General features: G+C 42.1%; 1 protein-coding gene across 3 annotated transcripts in view; it reads left to right on the forward strand.

Annotated features, from left to right (window-relative positions):
* PKP4 (plakophilin 4) overlaps nt 1-19,094 on the forward strand; it is a 36,742-nt gene that overhangs the window by 2,023 nt on the left and 15,625 nt on the right. For 2 of the 3 annotated variants that reach the window (XM_088168477.1, XM_088168476.1), the window contains exons 2-6: nt 7,871-7,983; nt 11,799-11,833; nt 15,881-16,012; nt 16,165-16,355; nt 17,114-17,642. In XM_088168477.1, the coding sequence (XP_088024603.1) occupies nt 7,871-7,983; nt 11,799-11,833; nt 15,881-16,012; nt 16,165-16,355; nt 17,114-17,642 (1,000 nt within the window). The remainder of the gene's footprint in view (nt 1-7,870; nt 7,984-11,798; nt 11,834-15,880; nt 16,013-16,164; nt 16,356-17,113; nt 17,643-19,094) is intronic. The other variant, XM_014890655.2, reaches the window with a different exon arrangement.

The following is a 19,094-nucleotide window of genomic DNA, read 5'->3' on the forward strand; positions in this document are numbered from 1 at the left end:
TGCTCAGGCAATGTTTGCATCTTTTTATTAGTCCTAGAGAAAAAATTATAATGACATATTTCTTTCTTTTGAAAAGGATGTTAAAACCACTTCATTTTTCCATTTATAAAAAGACTATTAAATATGTGCCTATTACATAACTAAATTCTGATGAACGCTAAAAAATATTAAATTGTCATTTATCATTAGTGTTACACAAACTTCAGCAGTGAAGCCTTGCTGTGGAATGTACAGACACATAAAATGTGTGTGAGGAGAGGAAGATATAAATTGTCCTTCAGTCTTGGAAGTGATAGTATGAAAGAATTAAGAGCTGAACTGTTGCTTTCTGGTATTTTTTTCTGTTGATAATAATTATGGACACTGACATGTTCAACACCCTTCCTGTGTGGCAGAAAGCCCAGAACAGAATATTTTCCAGTGAAGTTCTTTACTTTATTAACCTTGAACAGAAACTGCTACACTGTTTGCTGTTTCCTTTGGTACAGGAATTGCTGCGAAGTGCAGCAGGTCAGTGTTTGTAAAATAGAGCTGCCACACCCTGACCCAAGTACTGCAGAAACACAATCAAGAAAAGCCTTTATTATTGCTGGTCAAATTGGGCAAGATTTTAACTTAATAACAAAATTACTACAGTAGTTCTAAGACAAAGGTAAGCTTTCTGCCATAGTCATGAGATAGTTACGATTATCTAAAAAGTTGTGCTAATTAGGCCATGAATCCTACAAGCTGCTTCTAAATAAAGTTTCCATTTGTTTCCTTTTCCTAGGACCTCAAATCAGTTAAAAGCAATTATTTTACCAAACTGGAGTGTGTTCTCTCAACTCTGATCAGTGTCTCCTTGAGTCAGGTGTCAGACAGCTGGGTCAATGTCCCTTGGTCATATTTTAGGAAAGGAACATTTCGATTCACTCACTACAGCTTTGTGCTTTTCTGACAAAGCTCAAGATCTGTTTTCAAGTGAACATGAGCCCAGGTGGGCAAGAAAGCCACAGGCACCTTGCCCTTGTCAAAACTAGTGTGGCCATCAGGACTAGGGCAGTGCCCACCCCCTGTGCTGGCACTGCTGAGGCATCTCCAGTTCTGGGGGCAGTTTTGGGTACCTCAATGTAAGGAAGACATTGAGGGGCTGGAGTGTGTCCAGGGAAGGGGATGGAGAATTCCTGAGGGAGCTGGGAAGGGGCTCAGCCTGGAGAAAAGGAGGCTCAGAGGGGCTCACAACTCCCTGACAGGAGGACAGTATTTTCATACTAAAATAATAACTGGTTAAAAATTGTAGGGGCAGCATGGTAGCAGTAACTTTTGGGGGGTTTGGAATGCAGGGCAGCCAATTGCCAACTGCTCCTTGTAGGTTCATGGAATCACTGCTGTTTTCTGTGTTTGAGCTGTGCACTGCTGGATTTGGAATGAACTGCTGCTGAATTGACAAGATTAAATGGGATTGTTTGGAATTGTGAATTTCATGCTTAGCACATTAGTTTTCAGTGGCTGGCTAAGAAGCGGTCTTGCAGGGAAAGCCACTCATCAATGCAGTTTTCAAAAGTCACTGGAATATGCTGATTTTTAATGTCTTTGCTGAGACAGAAGCACTTGCAGCAATGGCTGGATTTTTTAGTTTGTTCTCTGTTTGTGACACTTAGAGATGGGCAGCTTTTCACCTTTTCTTTAGTAAGTAGGTGACAGAGTAAGAATGACTGGATATGCTTTCAAATGGATAATAATCCATCTCTTGGGTTTCCCTACATGTTTTTCTAGAAGTGTTGTTTGTTCAGGACTTCAGCAGATTCTTTTCCTTTTGTGTAAGTGTATTGAACTGTATCACATAAATAAAGAATGTGCACCTCGCTTTTTTCCTTCATTATTGTTTAAGTATAGATTTTTTTAATGATTTTTGAGATGTTTTTTATAGGGTTTGGGAGCAGGGAGCAAACCTCCATGTTTTTCAGATGGAAACGGAAGGAAGAATGCATTCTGCCTATTTTTTATTGCATGTTAAAACATCTTTTTGAATGAGAACGATTGCTATTAACTCTTGGAGATTTCTTTACAGTTCAGCTATGTAGTCCTGTACATTCAGAACTCTGTGTAGGCATGTCACTTCATGGAGATACCTGAAAAGAACCTTACCAAATGCACTTTCAGTAACTGGGCACAAACTTTTCACAGTCTCATTTTGAAATTCTGATTTGCATGCATCTGGTGATCAGTTAGGTGATAAATGTGTGGCAGTTCTGAACTGAAGGCAGTACTTTTTGTTGAATAGACTCCCAAATTTGACATGAGTGAAACAAAAATCCTGGTCAACATTTTGTGAATGGCTGGAAGAACTGGGATTTTCTTCCAACTCTCTTAGTATTGTGTTCAATTGCATAGGTCACTCTTGCCTATTTAATCCCAGAACTCTGAGGTTTAGAGTTTCTACTGTTTACTAGCATTTTTAATTTTGGTGAGTCAAGTCTGAGATGTCAACTTCCTTCTTACTGTAGGACAAGTTTAATGCCTCTCCTGTCTCAAGTGAAATAGCTAGCTCATTTCCTTAATCAAAATTCTCTGTACTCCTTTATCCATATGATGACCTAGAAATTAATTTTCCTTTCTCCTTTTTACTGCTAGGCTTCAGTGAAGAGTCTCCCCCTGGAAAAGAGTCAGTCTGGACCTGTGGGTGCCTCTGGCATACACTGGAGTATTGGAGCCTGGTGTCCAGCTGTACTGGCCCAGCAGTGCCTCAGCTCCAGCACTGACTCGGGCTGCCTGGGCATTGTCACAAAGCTTCCAGAGAGGATGTGTCAGAGGCAGCCTGGCAATGCCTCCTGTGCCATTCTTCCCTCCTGCCACTGGCAGCAGTGAGCTTTCTATAAAATGCTAAAATTTTGATCTCTCATCTGCTAGAGCAGCACTAAACTGTTGTACCAGACTAGTGAACAATGCATGTATAAAAGTATTAAGGGCTTTAATGGTCTGCTGCTGTTGAATACAGAGTAAGTGTGACCAGCCAGTAATTGTAGCTGTGTCATCTCACATCCTGTAATCTGTGATTCTCTCTACACTGTCCAATTTTTTTTCTTTTGTCTTCTATTTTGGAAGATACTGAGATACTGAAAGCATGCAAATGCAGTTGTGTGCGTGAGTAAACTTAATTTTTACAGAAAATATTAAGATTGCTCTGATATGGTTAGTTAGAAGTACAGGCTTTTTCTGTGGTAGATTCTGGTAGAGAATTTAAATATTATGTCCTTACAATATGATATCCATTTTGGAAAATATGGTATGCAGTGTGGATTTCAGTAAGCTCTGAATTATGGCAGGTGGAAACAAAGAACTGCATAGATGAGTGCGAGAGGTTAACGTGAAGGAGGGTATAAATCAACTTCTGTTTTGTTTGTCCTCTTTGTTGCACGTTTGTATCATGAAAATATCCAAAATATAATAGCCTTTTCTGTAGCACTGTGTGAACTTTGACAGGGGATGGAAGTTGTGTGGCTCTGCATTGTGGTTGCAGTTGAATAAGAAATAGTAAACACAAGATAAAAATATTCCTCTCAAATGCAGGCCATGCTTTCTTAGATGAGTAAGTTGAGCTATTGAAAGAGACTCAGCTCAACTGTTCAACAGACAACACTTTTGTGATTAGAACACATTTCATAGTTCAGCTTACAATTCCCTTCATAATATTTCATAAACAGTGACATTTGGCATTTGAAGCAAGCAAGCTTATCCCAGTGTTACTGCAGCTGGGACTACCAGCCCGTCCTAGCCCAGTCTTCTGCCACAGCAGCCACTGAGAGCTGGTCAAGTCAAGAGGCTGCAAGAGATGCCTTTGTTTATTGGAGGCATTGTCCCCCTCTGATGTCCAGTGCCCAGTCTGGGTCTGGCTAACCAGGCATGAACCATTCAAAAGGAATCTGTGACTTCTCTTCACTGCTTGTGCAATAGCTGCTGATTCTTGCAGAGCTGTCACTAGAAAACCTTTGCTAGCCACCTGCACCACTGTTTGTTTAAAGCTGTCTGTTTTTCCAGAGGTCCTCAAATCACAACAGGGCAGGAAGAAAGGAATTTTTATTTTTCTGTGTGGTGAATGTAGATGCCTCATTCTCATCTGTGTTACTGAGGAATAAAAGTTCCTTGTTGACACCAATGTAAAAGATGAACCTGCAACATGGTATCATGATGGGATGCATGAGGGCACAGAATTGCCCCTAAACCCTCTTCTGTTATGCAATGCCTGCAACGGGAGAATGGCAGTCTTCGTGGTCAGTTGTGCAAACAGCATTCCCATTACTTGCTTGCTTTCAAGTACTTGCTGGCAAGAGCCCAGCAGAGTGTGTTGGTGGATGTTGTCCCTTGCCCCGGGGCCACCAGCCTCTCAGAGACACTCAGCTTTCACATGGAAAGAGGAATCAGCTGCTGAGATTGGTGTAGCTGGCCTTGCCTGTGCCTTGGTACAGTGAAATGTCATTCCAAGTGAGATTCCTGCTGGGCAGAGCTCACCAAGAAGAGCAGTTGTCACCTGGTGTGAGCACGACAGCACCAACACAGGGTTTGGCCCTCCTCCAAAAGGAGATTGCACAGCTCTGGAATGTTCTGGGCTCTGGTTTGCACTGTGGCAGCCTGGCTGCCTGCAGTCAGTTCAGCTACTCTCTTGCCTCGTGTGTGTGTGCTTCCTGATCTGGAGCTGGAATTGTGGTCAAAGCTGTCATTTATTGCAGTTTTGTATTAAGAATTATGGCCTGTGGCTTTGCAGGGGAATTTTAGGTAATGAACATAAAACCTGCAGTTTGATAAGGTGGTTAAGTAGTTGCTGCTAAAGAGGTTTATAGAATTAGAGGTTGCTTTTTTTCCCCTCAATGTATGTTGAATAATTTTGAATAAAAGTAGTTCTGGCCAGGCCAGTGTAGTGTGTCTGTCTGAGAAGGTTTGTTTGCTCCTTGGGATGCAGTATGGCAGTGTGTTCTGTAATTTTATGTCTGTGATTTTACTATGTGCTTGCCACATAGATGTTCTGCTGCAAATGCTAATAAGCCTATTAAGAGTTATATTTGAGTCCTGCAATGCCATTTTGTCAGTAGCCAGTGCTGTGGGAGTGGGTGAGTTGGGATTTGTGCCCAGGGCAGCAGCTCTGTGCAGAGAGCATCCTGTCCAAGGAGTGAGCTCTCCCACTGCTCCCAGAGAAGCTGGATAGAGAAACAAATTCCAATAGATTCCTGCCAGAACTGGTGTGCTGTCTGATAGATACACATTGTGGGGGTATGTCCACCCAGAGTGGTATAAAATTTCATTATAAGGAAGCAGAAACTAGAAAGGTGATCAATTTAGAGCTAGTTAGGGCTTGATTTTCTATAATAATAATAATATGATTCAAGGTAAAAGAAAAAAGTTTTAAAGCATGAGGTATTCCAGCTGTAAAAAAGCTGGTAGCTCTGAAACTATCCATCTTGTGTATTTATGCAGGTATTTAAGACATAGCACCTGCTGCAGATATCAAATTTAAGGAGGCACCTACAAAAGTCAGCACTCATTGTTTCAAAATTTATAAACTGCTGCTTCATTGAACTCCTAGGGCATGCTAGAATGTACTCAGACTAGAAAATAGAGCTGGATTTTTTTTTTCTTATTATGCTTGCACTTGCAAAAGCACATTAGATCTTCCTAAGCATCAGAGTGATTTGAAACTGGCAGATGAGTTGCAGGCTCCTACCCCTCTGGTGTTCAGTGCCCTTTGCCGTTTGTGGCTTTCTGCTCAACACCAAGATAAAGTGAGGAGCAGTGGAAATAGCTGATGCTGTTGCTCCCAACTCAGCAGTGCAAGAGTCTCTGAAGTGGCCAAATGAGGCTTGGTGGGTTTTTCTCCTATTTCTCCTTATCTCAGTTTTTCTGATAGGATACTAGTGAGTTTTGCTTTTAAATGAAGTTTAAATAAATGAAGTAAAATTTATTGCTCTGTTGTCCACTTATGTCATTCACCTCTTCTACTCTCAAGAAAAATGAAAATATAGTTCTTCTGTTTTAACTGCCTTTGAATTTTTGTAGTGTGGAGCAAAAAATAGGGATTTTTATTTAAATGGGCAATTTATTACTTGAGATGTTATACAGCAAGATATTTTCTAGATTAATGTGTTCATTAATGCCTCTATAATGAAAGGGGAAATTAATAGAGATTGGTTGAATGGAAGCAATTAATGGCTAGCATGTTTTATTTTATTAATCTAATTAAAAGATCTGTAATTAACAATAGGTTCAGATTTTCAGTTTGCATCCATGACATTGCTGTTTAAATATAGGTTTAATAGTAAGGAACAGGAAACATGTCCTGGATGCAAACCCACTTTTTCTGGCCAAAACTGAGGATGTTAGGGTGTTTATTCAGTTTGCTTTGGGAGTTGTCAGGAATGTTTGGCCATGTCCACAATCACTCATATCCTCTGGAAGAGCAGTCAGCCGTGTGTGTGTGTGTCACAGCCAGTTGGGTGTAGGGGCTCACATCACACCTTCAGAAGTCACTTTTTCAGTTTTGTCGTCTAATTAGTCATTGTAGGAGGGCAGCTGCTGTTTGCCTTGGGCCCCAGCTGCCTGCCTGCTGGCATAGCACTAGCAGGTACTGATGGCCTTCTTTTGGGGGGTTCTTGGAGGGCACCTCACTGTGTTGTTGGTAGAAAACCTTCATCTCAGCTTCTCAGAATAGCTTTTCCCTCCCCTTCCTGGGAGCCTCCTGCAAGTCTCCTGAGGGCTGTGAAGCTCTGGGGCTGGAGCAGGGGGCAGAGGTCCCTGCAGAGTGCAGGGAGCCCAGGACACTGCAGGAGCACCCTGCCTCTCACTGAAAGGGCACAGGCTGCAGGCATGGAGGGTGGGGGGGAGGTGGTTCTGCCCCATTCCCTGTGATGTGGGGCTGAAGGAGCAGTTTGCAGGAGCTGATGCCCGGGCTCACATCCAGCACACGGGACAAACCTCATCAGCCTTTTGAGCTTTCACATCACAGGAGTGCTCTGTGTTGCACTTGACCTCTATGTAAGACTTGCTTGGTGCTTCATCTGATTACTAAATTCTGGTGTTCATCTATTTTTATATGGTTTATCTAAACTTCAGAGGGCTTACAGTATCAGCTTGAAAAAATAATGCAATTGCTCAATAGAACCCTTTTCTCTGGTCAGTAAAAGCTAACTGGGGAGAAAAACGCTCTCAATATCCTTTGGTGTGACATAGTCCAGATTTCAGAGTGCTATGGAAAATGGTTCCAGGCTTCAGTAACACCCATCCTGTGCAGCACTGGTATTTCCCACTCACCCTTGCAGTGTTGTGTTCCAAAAGCCTCTTACAAAGGCTGAAGAAGTTTGGTACCCTTCACCAAGAAAAATAAAACAAACTAAACTCAGAAAAGGTGAAATTGCAGGTCTCTACCCTCAGCTGCTTGGAAGTTAGAAATCTTAAGGTTTCCAACTACAGTCAGAATGTAAGATAGTTTAGGATTTGAAGGTTGTGATTGGAAGGGTTAGGATATGATATTTTCCAGTTTCCTTGTTTATAGATTAAATTGAAGACTGACTTCATAGGCACTGACTATAATGACCATATGACTGACTTTAATCACTATGTGCGATTTTGTTAGACTGTGGTAATGTAAGAAGACACAAAAATTTTAATTGCAGGAGAAATAAAACCCAAAAATGCTCAAACATGTTTTTCTTTCTGTAACAGGTGATAAATCAGTATTTGCATGAATCACTGATTTAAAGAACCATTAAATTTCCACTTTTATAGTTTATTCCCCTAAGGAAGAGTCAAAACAGAATTGTGATGAATCAGTGATTGTTTCAGAGTTAATTCACACCCATTTTTTAACATCAAGAATGCTTTTCTTTTTATTTTGAAATTTCAGGAGCTTCAATTTCAAAGACTTACCAGAGAACTGGAAGTGGAAAGGCAGATTGTGGCTAATCAGCTAGAGAGATGTAGGCTTGGAGCAGAGTCACCAAGTATCGCCAGCACAAGGTACAGGTCCTGATGACTTTCCTTTCATTTGTCCCATAAATTAAAGGCTTTTTAGTGATGCTTATGTCCTCTATACATATATTTGCACCAATAGCTATTCACCTCTATTCACATCTGAAGGATTAAAAAACGCAGATTTGCTGTAAAGAGTTATGGGACAGTTTCAGGAGGCCTCTCTAATGATTACAGCGTTTTCCAGACATTTTCTGAATTCACATCCAGAGAATTAGTGGTTTCCAGGGTCACCTGGAAACAGCCAGCAAGTCCCAGGACTACTTGGTTTTGGTGGCAGTGCTGGTTAATTTGTTTGGGGGGAGCACAGGATTGCTTAGGTTCGTGGTACAGGGTCTGCCAGAGTGGGTAGAAGAATCAGTTCTATTGGTTAATTCAAAAAGATAGCTGTTAGTAAAGTTGAAGACTGTAAATTACCTCATTTACTTAAAATATTTGTGAAAATGTCTGCTTACCTTGTCTCTACAAGAGAAGCAAAATACTGATTTTCCAGGTTTCTGGTTGCTTGTGAGGTGTAATACAAGTTTATGGAGTTTAGTACCTGGCATTTTATTAGAGAAATCTCCCTATAGTAAGAATTTAAAGTTACACCAAGTTTTCTGTGTACTGCATGTAGTTGTAAGCGTGTTGTGATGTAGATGGGAAATGGAAGGTAGAGGACAGGTAGAAGAGCCCGTGCAGCTGTGGGGCACTGCCCTGTGAGCAGCACACCCCTGCTGTGCCTCTCAGCACACATCTACTGCAACCACACAGGGAGTGGGATGCTGCAGCAGTATCTGCCAAGTACATACATATTTAACAGAATTGTATTTTTAGCTTTTTACAGCTTTTCACCATTTATAAATATTTAATAAATAGTACTTAATTTTTTCATCTGTTGCCTTTTTTGATAGCAGCAGCAGTAGTATAGCCAAGCAGGAAGGTAGGCGATGGAAATCACTGCTTTTCTCTCAAGTAGTGCTGTTTAAATCAGAAATACTTTTCACCTTATGGAGTACTTGCAGAAATAAAAAGCTTAAACTGTTTCATGTCATGCAAAACCTGTGAAAGACACACTGGGAAATTGACTTGTCCAGTCTAGGAACTGGAGATCAGAATTGTGTTTACAACATTAAAAAGAAAAGCACACTGCTTAACAAAATCAGCAAAGTGCCATTTCCCGAAGTGTCAGTGTTGTTCCTGAAGGCTTGCTGTGCTGGCTGAGGCCTGGCTGGGACCTCCACCAGCCCCTGCTGCCTTAGCAGAGTGGCACAGCCATGTCCCTGAGAGGGGTGCCAGCCCCTGCTCTAGCCTGGAAACTCAAAGCTGGAAAGTGTTTGAGAGCTGCCACATGAAAATGTAGAGCAGTACTGGTGACCCTTCGTGTGATTTGTCTCTAAACGACTTAAAGCAAAACCTTTTCCATTTATCAGATTTCTATTTTTTCCAGATTGGCAGCTGGTTCAATTTTGTATCTAAGATAGCTTTGAACTAAAGCAGTAAAATGGCAAGGAAAATGTGTGAAATTAAGAAAGGGGAAAAACCAAAAAAACAAACAAACAATAAAAAATCAAATTAATCAAAACCTCAAACAAAAAAAACCCAAACAAACCAGTCCAGATCCTTAAAAATACAAGTGAGGACAAAAATCAAAAGGGTAAAAAAAAAAGTCATAAATGGATTTCAGCACAGTTTGTATGCATGCTCCATCTCCAGTTACTAAATATTTGTGTTACTATCATATTTGTCTCTATCTTCTCTAATTGAAAACTGTACATCATACCAAGCTGTTATGATATTTCTGATAGAGGAATATTTCTGCATGTCTACTCTACTAACCTAATTCTTTTTCAAGGATAGTGGTGGGCTAAATGAACATTTTCCAAAGTGCAGCTTGCCACACGTGGGCTCTCTTTGGATATGTTACATGCTGCAGTTGGGGAGAGGCAGCAGCAGCTCGGCTTGGGCACTGCAGTGTGTCACCACAGGGCTGGTAAAGTGCCATGGAATGTGCTGGGCTCACTGCTCCAAGCTGAACGATCTGCTGTCTCCTGAACATTGCACCTGCTGGGTGACAAAATCAGGTGATGGCATCCGTAGGTGATGTGTGCTGGACTTGTTCCAAAATCATTTCATAGGAGTCAAGTTAACCAGCTGAAGTGTTGATGAAGCAGCTTTCTTCCTGTGGCCCAGGGTCAGAGCAGCCTTTTTCCTTCCTGCCTCCTGTACCTGTAAAGCAAGTTCAAGTAGTCAGAGTCAGGAGTGTTGGGCAGGGATGTGCTCCAGGTTACAGCCTTTATAACCTAAATAAAGTATTTGTGTGTATTCTGTGTGTGCTACCATTGCCAGCAACACTGAGCCACGTTGCCTCAGTGTAAGGAACTGAGTTTCCAAAAAGTCTGAAGAGCAGAGCAAACGGGCAAGAGTGGAAAACTTGGTATTCAGGTGCCATGAGAATTCTGGGGCCAGAGGTTGACTTTGGGACACCTGAAATCTGCCTTGGAATTCTCCTTTTACTTGAAGTCTCATTGTAACTCTAGTTTAGTTTGTGCTAACATGTATCTTTAGCACTCTTGTATACAAATATTTTGTTTCGTTTCCAAGAAGGCTCCTAAATGGTTGTTTTCGTTTTAGAAAAGAAGTATCTCGTGCTGTTCATGTTGCCAGCTAGTTTTTTGTAATCAGTAGCTGCGGTAGAAAGAAGTAAAATAGAAAGTCATTTAGAAATTGCTACATCTTACCCAAAATCACAGTCTCATGCTGATATTTAGACACAATCATATCTGATGGACTTGCCTGTTTTTCCTTTAAAGAGCTTTTTGTTTGGAAAACAGCAGCTCATAATCGTTGCAAAAAACAATGTATTATTCAAAGATTGATATTTTATATTTAGAGTGAGGAGAGACGTTTTCCCATAAAAATATTTAGAGTATCTAATGTTAATAACACATGGATGAATTCTGCATTTGTCTGCAAAGATGGTCATGCATCAATACTACTGTGAGCACAGGAGAGCACATGGCTTGGTGGAAGGACAAAAGGGTGCAGATAGTTTGATACAAATCAGTATTGGAAAAATGCAGGAGAAAGTTGGTTTTGACACTGGTACCAGACACTTGCTTGGTCTGTGCAGGAGCTGGCTCTGAAGGCATCTTGCTAACCTGGGCAGTGTGACATCTGTCACTCCTCACTCTGGGTTGTAGCTGTGTGTCAGGTGCTTTGACTTGCTCTCTACAAAGGGTCAGAATTCTCTCTGGAAAACTGGAAACTGAAAAAACAGTGAAAAAAATGAACAGAAAGAGACCTATGAATTTTGAACTGCTTTACATGTAGAAGCCAGATGCTGTGTGGTGATCCCAAACCTCCTCTGCAGGACCCAGCCACGAGCAGTGCTGCTGCTGTTGAGCAGAATGTTGGGTGCTGCTGGCACACAGCTGGCTGTGCTGTGCTGGGCTGGGCTGGGCTGGGCTGGGCTGGCACACACTCTGTGGGCTGCCACTGACAGCACAGCACCCTCAGAGGAGCTGGGGGCCTGAAGCTGTGCTCTCACCTGTCCTGTTGCAGACTGCCTGTGCTGCCTGGTGCTGTGGTGTACAGGAAGTTACAGTGAGTAATTCCCACTGACTAATAATAGAAAAGGGGATTCCATAACCAGTGCTTTGGTTGTCAGGTCTAAAGCACTGCACAGTGGTATTTACATGGACTATTGAAGTTTTATCTGCTGGGGAGTTTTGTTAAGTTTTCTATGATTTATTAAAAATACAATTAAAACTCCATGCTGACCACATGGTTCATTTGTGTGATAATTTTTTTTCTTTCTGCAGCTCTACTGAGAAGTCATTTCCTTGGAGATCTTCAGGTATTATCTTTTATGTACAATTTGCTTTAAGCCCAAGTAGATTTATTTTCTTGGCATTCATTGCTTGTTTTGACACAAATGGAACATTTAGCAGCAGTGCTACATATCTTTTCCAAGTGTCTTTTCTAAAGTATGACATGAACGGTTTTTTGTCACGCATGGGACACGTGTGTTCCCTATGTGACTGTAGAAGGTGCTTGAGCTTACAGGTAGTTCCTGGTACTTTTCTTGTATCTTTGTGTGCCTTTGCATTTCTGTGTGAGCTGTGACTGTTACACAAGGCTTGTCATGTGTTGGGTCTTCCTTGCAATTTACTAAAATTTACTTGTGAGTCCTCCCCCTGGCAGGTAAGGAGCATGGGAAGAAAACATTCTGCATATTTTAAGCTTGAAAACTGTTTGGGGTTTTTTTGTTTTCTTTTTACAGATGTTCTTACTTAACTGAGAAAGTCTCTAATAGGTGAAAGTTTTTCTGAGAGTGTTTTTGCTACTTTGGTAGCTCAGGATAGTGTGAACTTTCTTTCCAAAAGAAGCATTTTTCTTGTACTGCTACATCTGCTCCAGGTTATACTGGGGGAGAGGGTAGGGCTGTACCTTCGAGGTGGCATTCCCTGGAGTGTTGTAAGAATCCCTCGTGCCCCTGGCAGGCCAGAGCACAGAGCTCTGTTGATGTTGGGCCTTGCGGAGTCGCTCTCTGAGCTCCGTGGGCTCTGCAGTGATGGGGGCACTGCAGGACAGGCAGGGGCTGCTGCAGGTCCCTGCTAGTGCTGGGTGACCCTGTGCTCTTGGCATGCTGGCCCACGGTGGCCCAGTGCAGTCGCAGTGCAGCTGGCATTGTGGGCTGGGAGTTGTGTGACCCCGTTCTGCAGAGCTGTGCTGTCCCACTCGCCCAGGGTGGCAGCTGTGGCTGCTGCACAGGGACCCTGCCTGCTGCTGCCACTTCAGTCAAGCATATCCTGAGTTACCATAGCTGGAATACTCCATATGCCATTCCTGGTTTTGGTTTGGTTTGGAGATTAAGCCCTTGAACTTGTGCATAATTGCATTTTCATGGTTTCTGTTCCTACAGCTGAGGTGAGGCACATGTTGGCTTTTTCCTTTATTTTAAAGCTAATATTCTCAACAGCCTACTTGTACTGCCATTTAACTTTTGCTAGTCATGGTGGTGCTTTTGGGGTATTCTTTCAGCAGTAGTTTTAAACAGAAATCAAATTTGTTTTTTCAAGTAATTGGGAAACATATTTTCAATGTGAATATTGGTTTTGTGGGTTTTGTTTGCTGAGGATTTTTTAAATCACATTGTTTCCCCTTGTTCTATAATGTTCCAATGACATTTCACAAGTGGTAGAGATTACTTCTGAGAGCTCTCAGGTGTTGTTTTACTTATTCATTTCAGCCAGTTGCATCCCATTGCTTTATTTCCTCTTTTGATATTCCTGTAACTTACTCACTTTTCTCCTTGACCTTCTATTAGTTTCTTCCTTTTTTGTTTCTTTCTTTCACCCAGCTCATGTTTTTATTTTGTCCTTTAATTCTCTCCTCACATTTGTGTTTTTCTTTAGAAATCTCATGTGCATGTCCCTGCTAAGTAGTCACTTGACATATGGCCAAAAATTCTATTTCTGTTTCAATGCTCTATGTGTTAATGCAAACCTAGATGTATTTCACACATCTCTATATTCAAAGTAGCCCTTCCTGAAGCAATTGCTCAGAAGTGGGCATGTTGGAAAAAAACCCAAAACCTATTTCTTGCTTGAAATTTCCTGATCTACATTTCATTTCCTGTTTACATTATGCTGTGATTGTGGCTTGATTGTAGGTTTTATTCCCCAATTCACCATGGATCTTTGTTTTGTAGAAGTGCCACTAGATGCTGCTTTATGAACTGTAATCTGAAAATACTGAAGTTAAAGATGGATAAAACCACTGCCTTAAAACATTTTTTCTATGACTGTAGGTGGTGGTTTATGTCAAAAGCATCCGTGGATGATAAGATGTGACTGTAGCTGTAATTGCTTTTTGCATCAGTAGAATTATACAGAATTTTTCACAGAAATATAAAGTGATGTTGTTTTGCAGATGCTTATAAATAGAATATTAGATCAGCCATTTATAAGAAGGCTATTATTTTATTCAGGGCATTCCTCCTGTTTTATGGTAGTGGAGTCAGATAGAAAGACAACAATTCATTTCATTGTGCATTCTTGCCTTTGTTAAACAGCCTAAACAATCTTTATTTTTGAGGCCTCTGAAGGCTGTGGCCTGGTGGGCAGTGTGTGATGGGAGCGAGGTTGGGCTCAAAGCTCTGTCCTGGGAACATCTGCACTGAACAGCACAATTGGACCTTCTTCTTCCTGTGCCTCTCCCCAGACTGTCAGTTTGACATTGATTTAGTATCATGTAATATCCAGTAACTGAGATAATAGGGCCTTGTAGGAGATAAACAGAAGGACTAAAGATTGAGGTATTGAAGTTGGATGTAATCCTAATGTAAATGTCCAAGTCCTCCAAGTGTTTATTCTGAAGAACATGGAACACCCACTGGTGGCTGTTACCATCTGGTGTTGAGCTGGTGTAACAGGCTGTGAAGTGAGTTCTTGCAGTGTTGGTTCTCTGGATCATTTCTAGGCATACTGACAATTAAACTAATAGAAGTGTAGTAGCACTTCTTATTAAATCTGAGTTAAATTTGGTCATAATACTCCTATTCTAGTAAATTAGCTAGTGTCAAATTTTACAAGCTAGTTTTGACCTGAGAATGTACTGCTGGTAAATAACTGCTGACTGCCTAGGATTTCTAAGATTTATTAATTTTTTTAAAATTCTGACTATAATTATAATAATATAATAATAGCAATTGCTGAGTAACATTTTTAGTATTAATGTTCCATTGTGGCTCATTATGCAGGCAGTGAGACACCAGCATTTTGTGTCCAGGCACTGGTAAAAGCCAGAGTATTTCTGTGCAGCAGCATCACTGCCCAGAGCCCACAGCTCCTGGCACTGAGCAGTCCTTGTTGCTGGCCTGGTGCTCCTTGGCACATTCCCTTTGGGTTTGCTCCAGGCTTGCTCGTGGATTTCTGCAGCAGGAATTTACATTTCAGGTGTTACCTTTAAACATAACCTCCACTGCCTACTCTGCTTCCTCAGGGAGGTTTAGCTTGGAGAGCAGTGAAAATTCTTCATGGAAAGGCTGTCCAGCCCTGGCACAGCTGCCCAGGACAGGGGTGGAGTGCCCATCCCTGGAGGGATGTAAAAGTCGTGTGGATGGGGCACTTTGGGCTCAGGGGTGCCTTGTGCTGGGCTCAGTGGTCTCAGAGGACTTTTCTGACCTAAACCCTTTTGTGGTTCAGTGCTGCGTCTCTGCTGCCTGCATAACAAGATAACTGAATGCTTAATATTTCTGGGAGAATAATGTTGATTCAGTATCCTCATCTTTGTCCTTTTTCTCCAGACTCTCTTTCTTTTCTTCATAGGAGCATTGCTGTGCCCCCTTTGCCTTTCCTTACAATACTGTTATTTGTCTCTACAGTTCATCTGACATTCTTGGAACTGAAGTTAGCTTTAGAAGTAAATATTTAGATAGTAGTTTACTAAGTAAAAAAAAAAGTATAGAAATTTGCAGCAACTGCTGTTCATAGGACAAAAACAGGGATAAAATTCAGCTCAGCCTTTTTCATCTGGAGGTGTTGACTACAGGCCCTTAAGGCAAGGGTAGTGTCCACTGGGCACTGCAGCACAGTTGCACACTGTTTCTATTCTTCAGAGCGTGCTAGGTGATCGATTAATTTTTCATTAAAATAGTTTGGAGAATATATTTGAAAAATTAGAATTGTAGAACTACATCAAAACTTTCAGGTAACAAAATTCTCAGAGATTTATATTAACATTCTGTTCACTGGTTTGGGAGATGATACCTGTCTGCCAGTGAGCTGATTCTGTTTGGTGTAAGTCTTTCATTAGTATGTATGAGATAATGATCATTATTGAGTTTGCAGGAAACTTGCATATGAAACATTGGATTTATCTAAATAATTTATTCTTTCAGATCCTCCACCCACCAGTGTAAGCAAGCCCCAGGTGTCAGAGGGTGTTCACACCAATGCCTATGATATTAGGACAGAAGCAGAGCAAGGGACTCTCTACTCACCAGAGCAGACATCTCTCCATGAAAGTGAGGGTCTGTTGTGTGCATTTTAAATATTAGAATATATTTCTGTATTGACAGTATAAAAATGTAATGCAGTTATGAATGCAACAAATTTAAAAGTTATATAATATTTGGTGAATTTGTTCGATGATTTTATCCTTATGCTGACTTCATATCTACAGGGTCCATAGGTAACTCAAGAAGTTCAACACAAATGAATTCTTACTCTGACAGTGGTTACCAGGAAATAAGCAGTTTCCATAACAGCCAAAACTTGAACAAGTCAGAGCTCAGACAGCAGCACTCCCTCGGTGGAGCCCCCAACAGCCACGTGGTGAGGAGCTCTCGCGCCGAGGGACAGACGTCAGGCCAGGTACTGTGAGCAGTGCCCTGTGCCCCTGCAGCAGGGCTCAGGGACAGCAGCTGTGTGCATGGGCCCCTCTGGATGGGCTGGGCTTCACCTTACCAAATCAGCCTCTGCTTGACACTTTCTCTGGTTGTTACAACGCGGGAATGGCACAGATGTGTTTGCTGGCATCAGCACACGTGATCTGGGTCATTCACAGGAGCTGAAGTGAAGTAGCAATCCTGACTGCACAGTACACTGCTATTATCATATCAGGAAAGTATCACTCACTCAAAATTCATTGTGAAATGGGGGAGAACTTTCCTAGAAGTTAGCCTGTATGTAAGCATAGTTCTTAAAGGAAGATGCTACTTGTGTTCCTGTACATTCTATGGTTTCTAGCTTTTTCCTCCTTTTTCGGTGAATGGATAGTAAGACAGTAATTGTTAGAATATTTTTGGATTATACCAGAACTCTTTGTGTTACTGTTCCTGAGTTTCCAGAGTGGTTGAGTAGTGAGGGAAGAAAGTGTAGGTGAAGCCAGATGAGAATGAGAAACGGGTGATTTTTTTTAATGTTAAATTGTCATTTTATATATTAAGAAGTACTGGTTAGAAAAAAGTTACAGGAAAACTTGAAGGGATCAGGTTTAGGGTAAAAGCTACACTCCAGCTGCCTGTATTAAGTTGTGTGCATTTCCTGCTGACTTCTCCACCTTACAGGAGAACAGTATCCAGCGTGTGACCTAAATGATAAAACTGCCCAATGTTTTTGGTTTCCCGCAGCCTTCAGCGAGCAGCGCTACGAGCCGTGTGATGCGCCGGGTGAGCTCGGTGCCCTCCAGAGCTCAGTCTCCCTCCTACGTGGTGGGCACGGGCACGTCCCCGTCGCGGGGGTCTCTGCGGACGTCCCTGGGCAGCGGGTACGGCTCTCCCGGCGTGGCCGAGCACAGGGCCCTGCCTGCCCACTACTCGTGCAGCACGCTGCCCGTGCAGCGCGCGGGCTCCCCGTACGCGGCCCGGCCCGCGTCCCCCTCGGCCGTGCGGCGCGTGGGCTCGCTCAGCTCCCGCCACCCCAACCCCGGCGGCGCCGCCAGGGTGGGCTCTCCTCTCGCCCTCGCCGATGTGCAGGCCAGGGTGGGCTCTCCAGCCCAAAGCCAGCTGGGATCCTCTTCCCCCAAGCGCTCTGCCATGACGGCGGTTCCGCAGCACCTGGGCACGACGCTGCAGAGGACCATTCATGACATGGACCAGTATGGCCAGCAGTACGAGATCTATGAGAGGATGGTCCCCCCACGGCCAGACAGCCTCACAGGTGAGGAACGGGCACAGCACAGACCTCGGCTGCAGAAAACCCAGAATGCAGCCCCGGTGTTATGCATGAGACGTTGTAGCACTGGGGCACAATTGCAGTGCTAGTGTCAGGTCACTTGTAAATACCGATGTCAAACACTCTGTGTCAATCACAAGTTCCTCGTGAATACTGGCTGTATGATTACTGATTGATGCCCATGCATTCAATTAAACTCTATGATTTAGTTGCTAAATGAAATACTAAGTCTTTCAGAGGCATGTCAACGTTTTCAGAGATAAAGTATATTCAAATGCTGTACAGGCTAAACATAAAGTAAAACATACTAGCCTGGAATTAATTTTATGTCAGGTTCTTTCATAAAGTATATAACTTATTGCCACTGAATATTAGGGCTTTTTTCCACTAGTATTTCAAGACTACCTCATATTTCAGGTTAAATATAGTCTAATCATTTTAATACTAGCTTAAATAGTGTCCTAAAAGATAGAATCTATTCATCTGAGAGGCAGCTCTTGTTAACATACAGTTACTTTACATTTTAAGTTTTGTGTGTTACTGATTTTGTTCTGACCTTCATCTGAATGAGCACAGACAAGGTAATTTTCCAATTAGACCATGTGCCATGGAACAGGTGGCAATTTCTGGTTTTTCTTTTGAACCATTATAGTGCAGGAAACTCCAAAATGCTCTCATTCTTCAGCAAAATATAAAATGTGTCTACTCCCTCACCTCTGTTTGCAGGACTTAATAATACACCAGTTTGATAAGGGGTTGGGAATGAGTTTGATGGGAAAGGCCCTGCTGCCCTCTTTGCCTGCTCAAATCCTTCTGTTGTCACCACCTGTAGATGTGTTCTCTTAGTGATGGCCCAAAGCTTTCCTGGCAGGCACTGTGGCAGAGAAGGTCTGGCATTTGCGGGGGGAGAATACACAGATGAAGGATACATTTAGTTACACATCACTACGGCATTGTACTTTTGAAGTTGTTCTGTAATCTCCATCATTTCATCTTCCTTGCATAGCTCATTTCACATATTCTGCTGCTTTGAGCTTTAGTGCCTGCTGTAGTAATGCCGCAGTCAACAAAGTTGTATACATTTTATATGAAATATTAAATACATAGCAAGGTGAGAAAAACTCATCCAGCTGCAGCTAGCTATTTATATATACTCACATCATGGGCTATTTAAACTTTATAAAGATTTTTCTCCATGTGCCTACATTTTTGCTGCCACTATCAAGCAGATATTTGCTCTTACTGCTACAGATTGTTTCAGTTTCAGGATTATGACCCCTTTAGGCTGTGCCCTCTGTCACGACGGGATTTCTGTCAGGTCTGTGCTTAACCTGTCATTGCTGAATCTATGCACCACACGTGCTGACTCGGCTTTTATTCTCTGTGCTTTAGACTGTAAATTATACCCAAAAAATTAAGTCTCAAAATTTCAAGTTG

This window comes from Sturnus vulgaris, chromosome 7 (genome assembly GCF_052056855.1).
Source record: "Sturnus vulgaris isolate bStuVul1 chromosome 7, bStuVul1.hap1, whole genome shotgun sequence".
In the NCBI taxonomy this organism is placed as follows: domain Eukaryota; kingdom Metazoa; phylum Chordata; class Aves; order Passeriformes; family Sturnidae; genus Sturnus; species Sturnus vulgaris.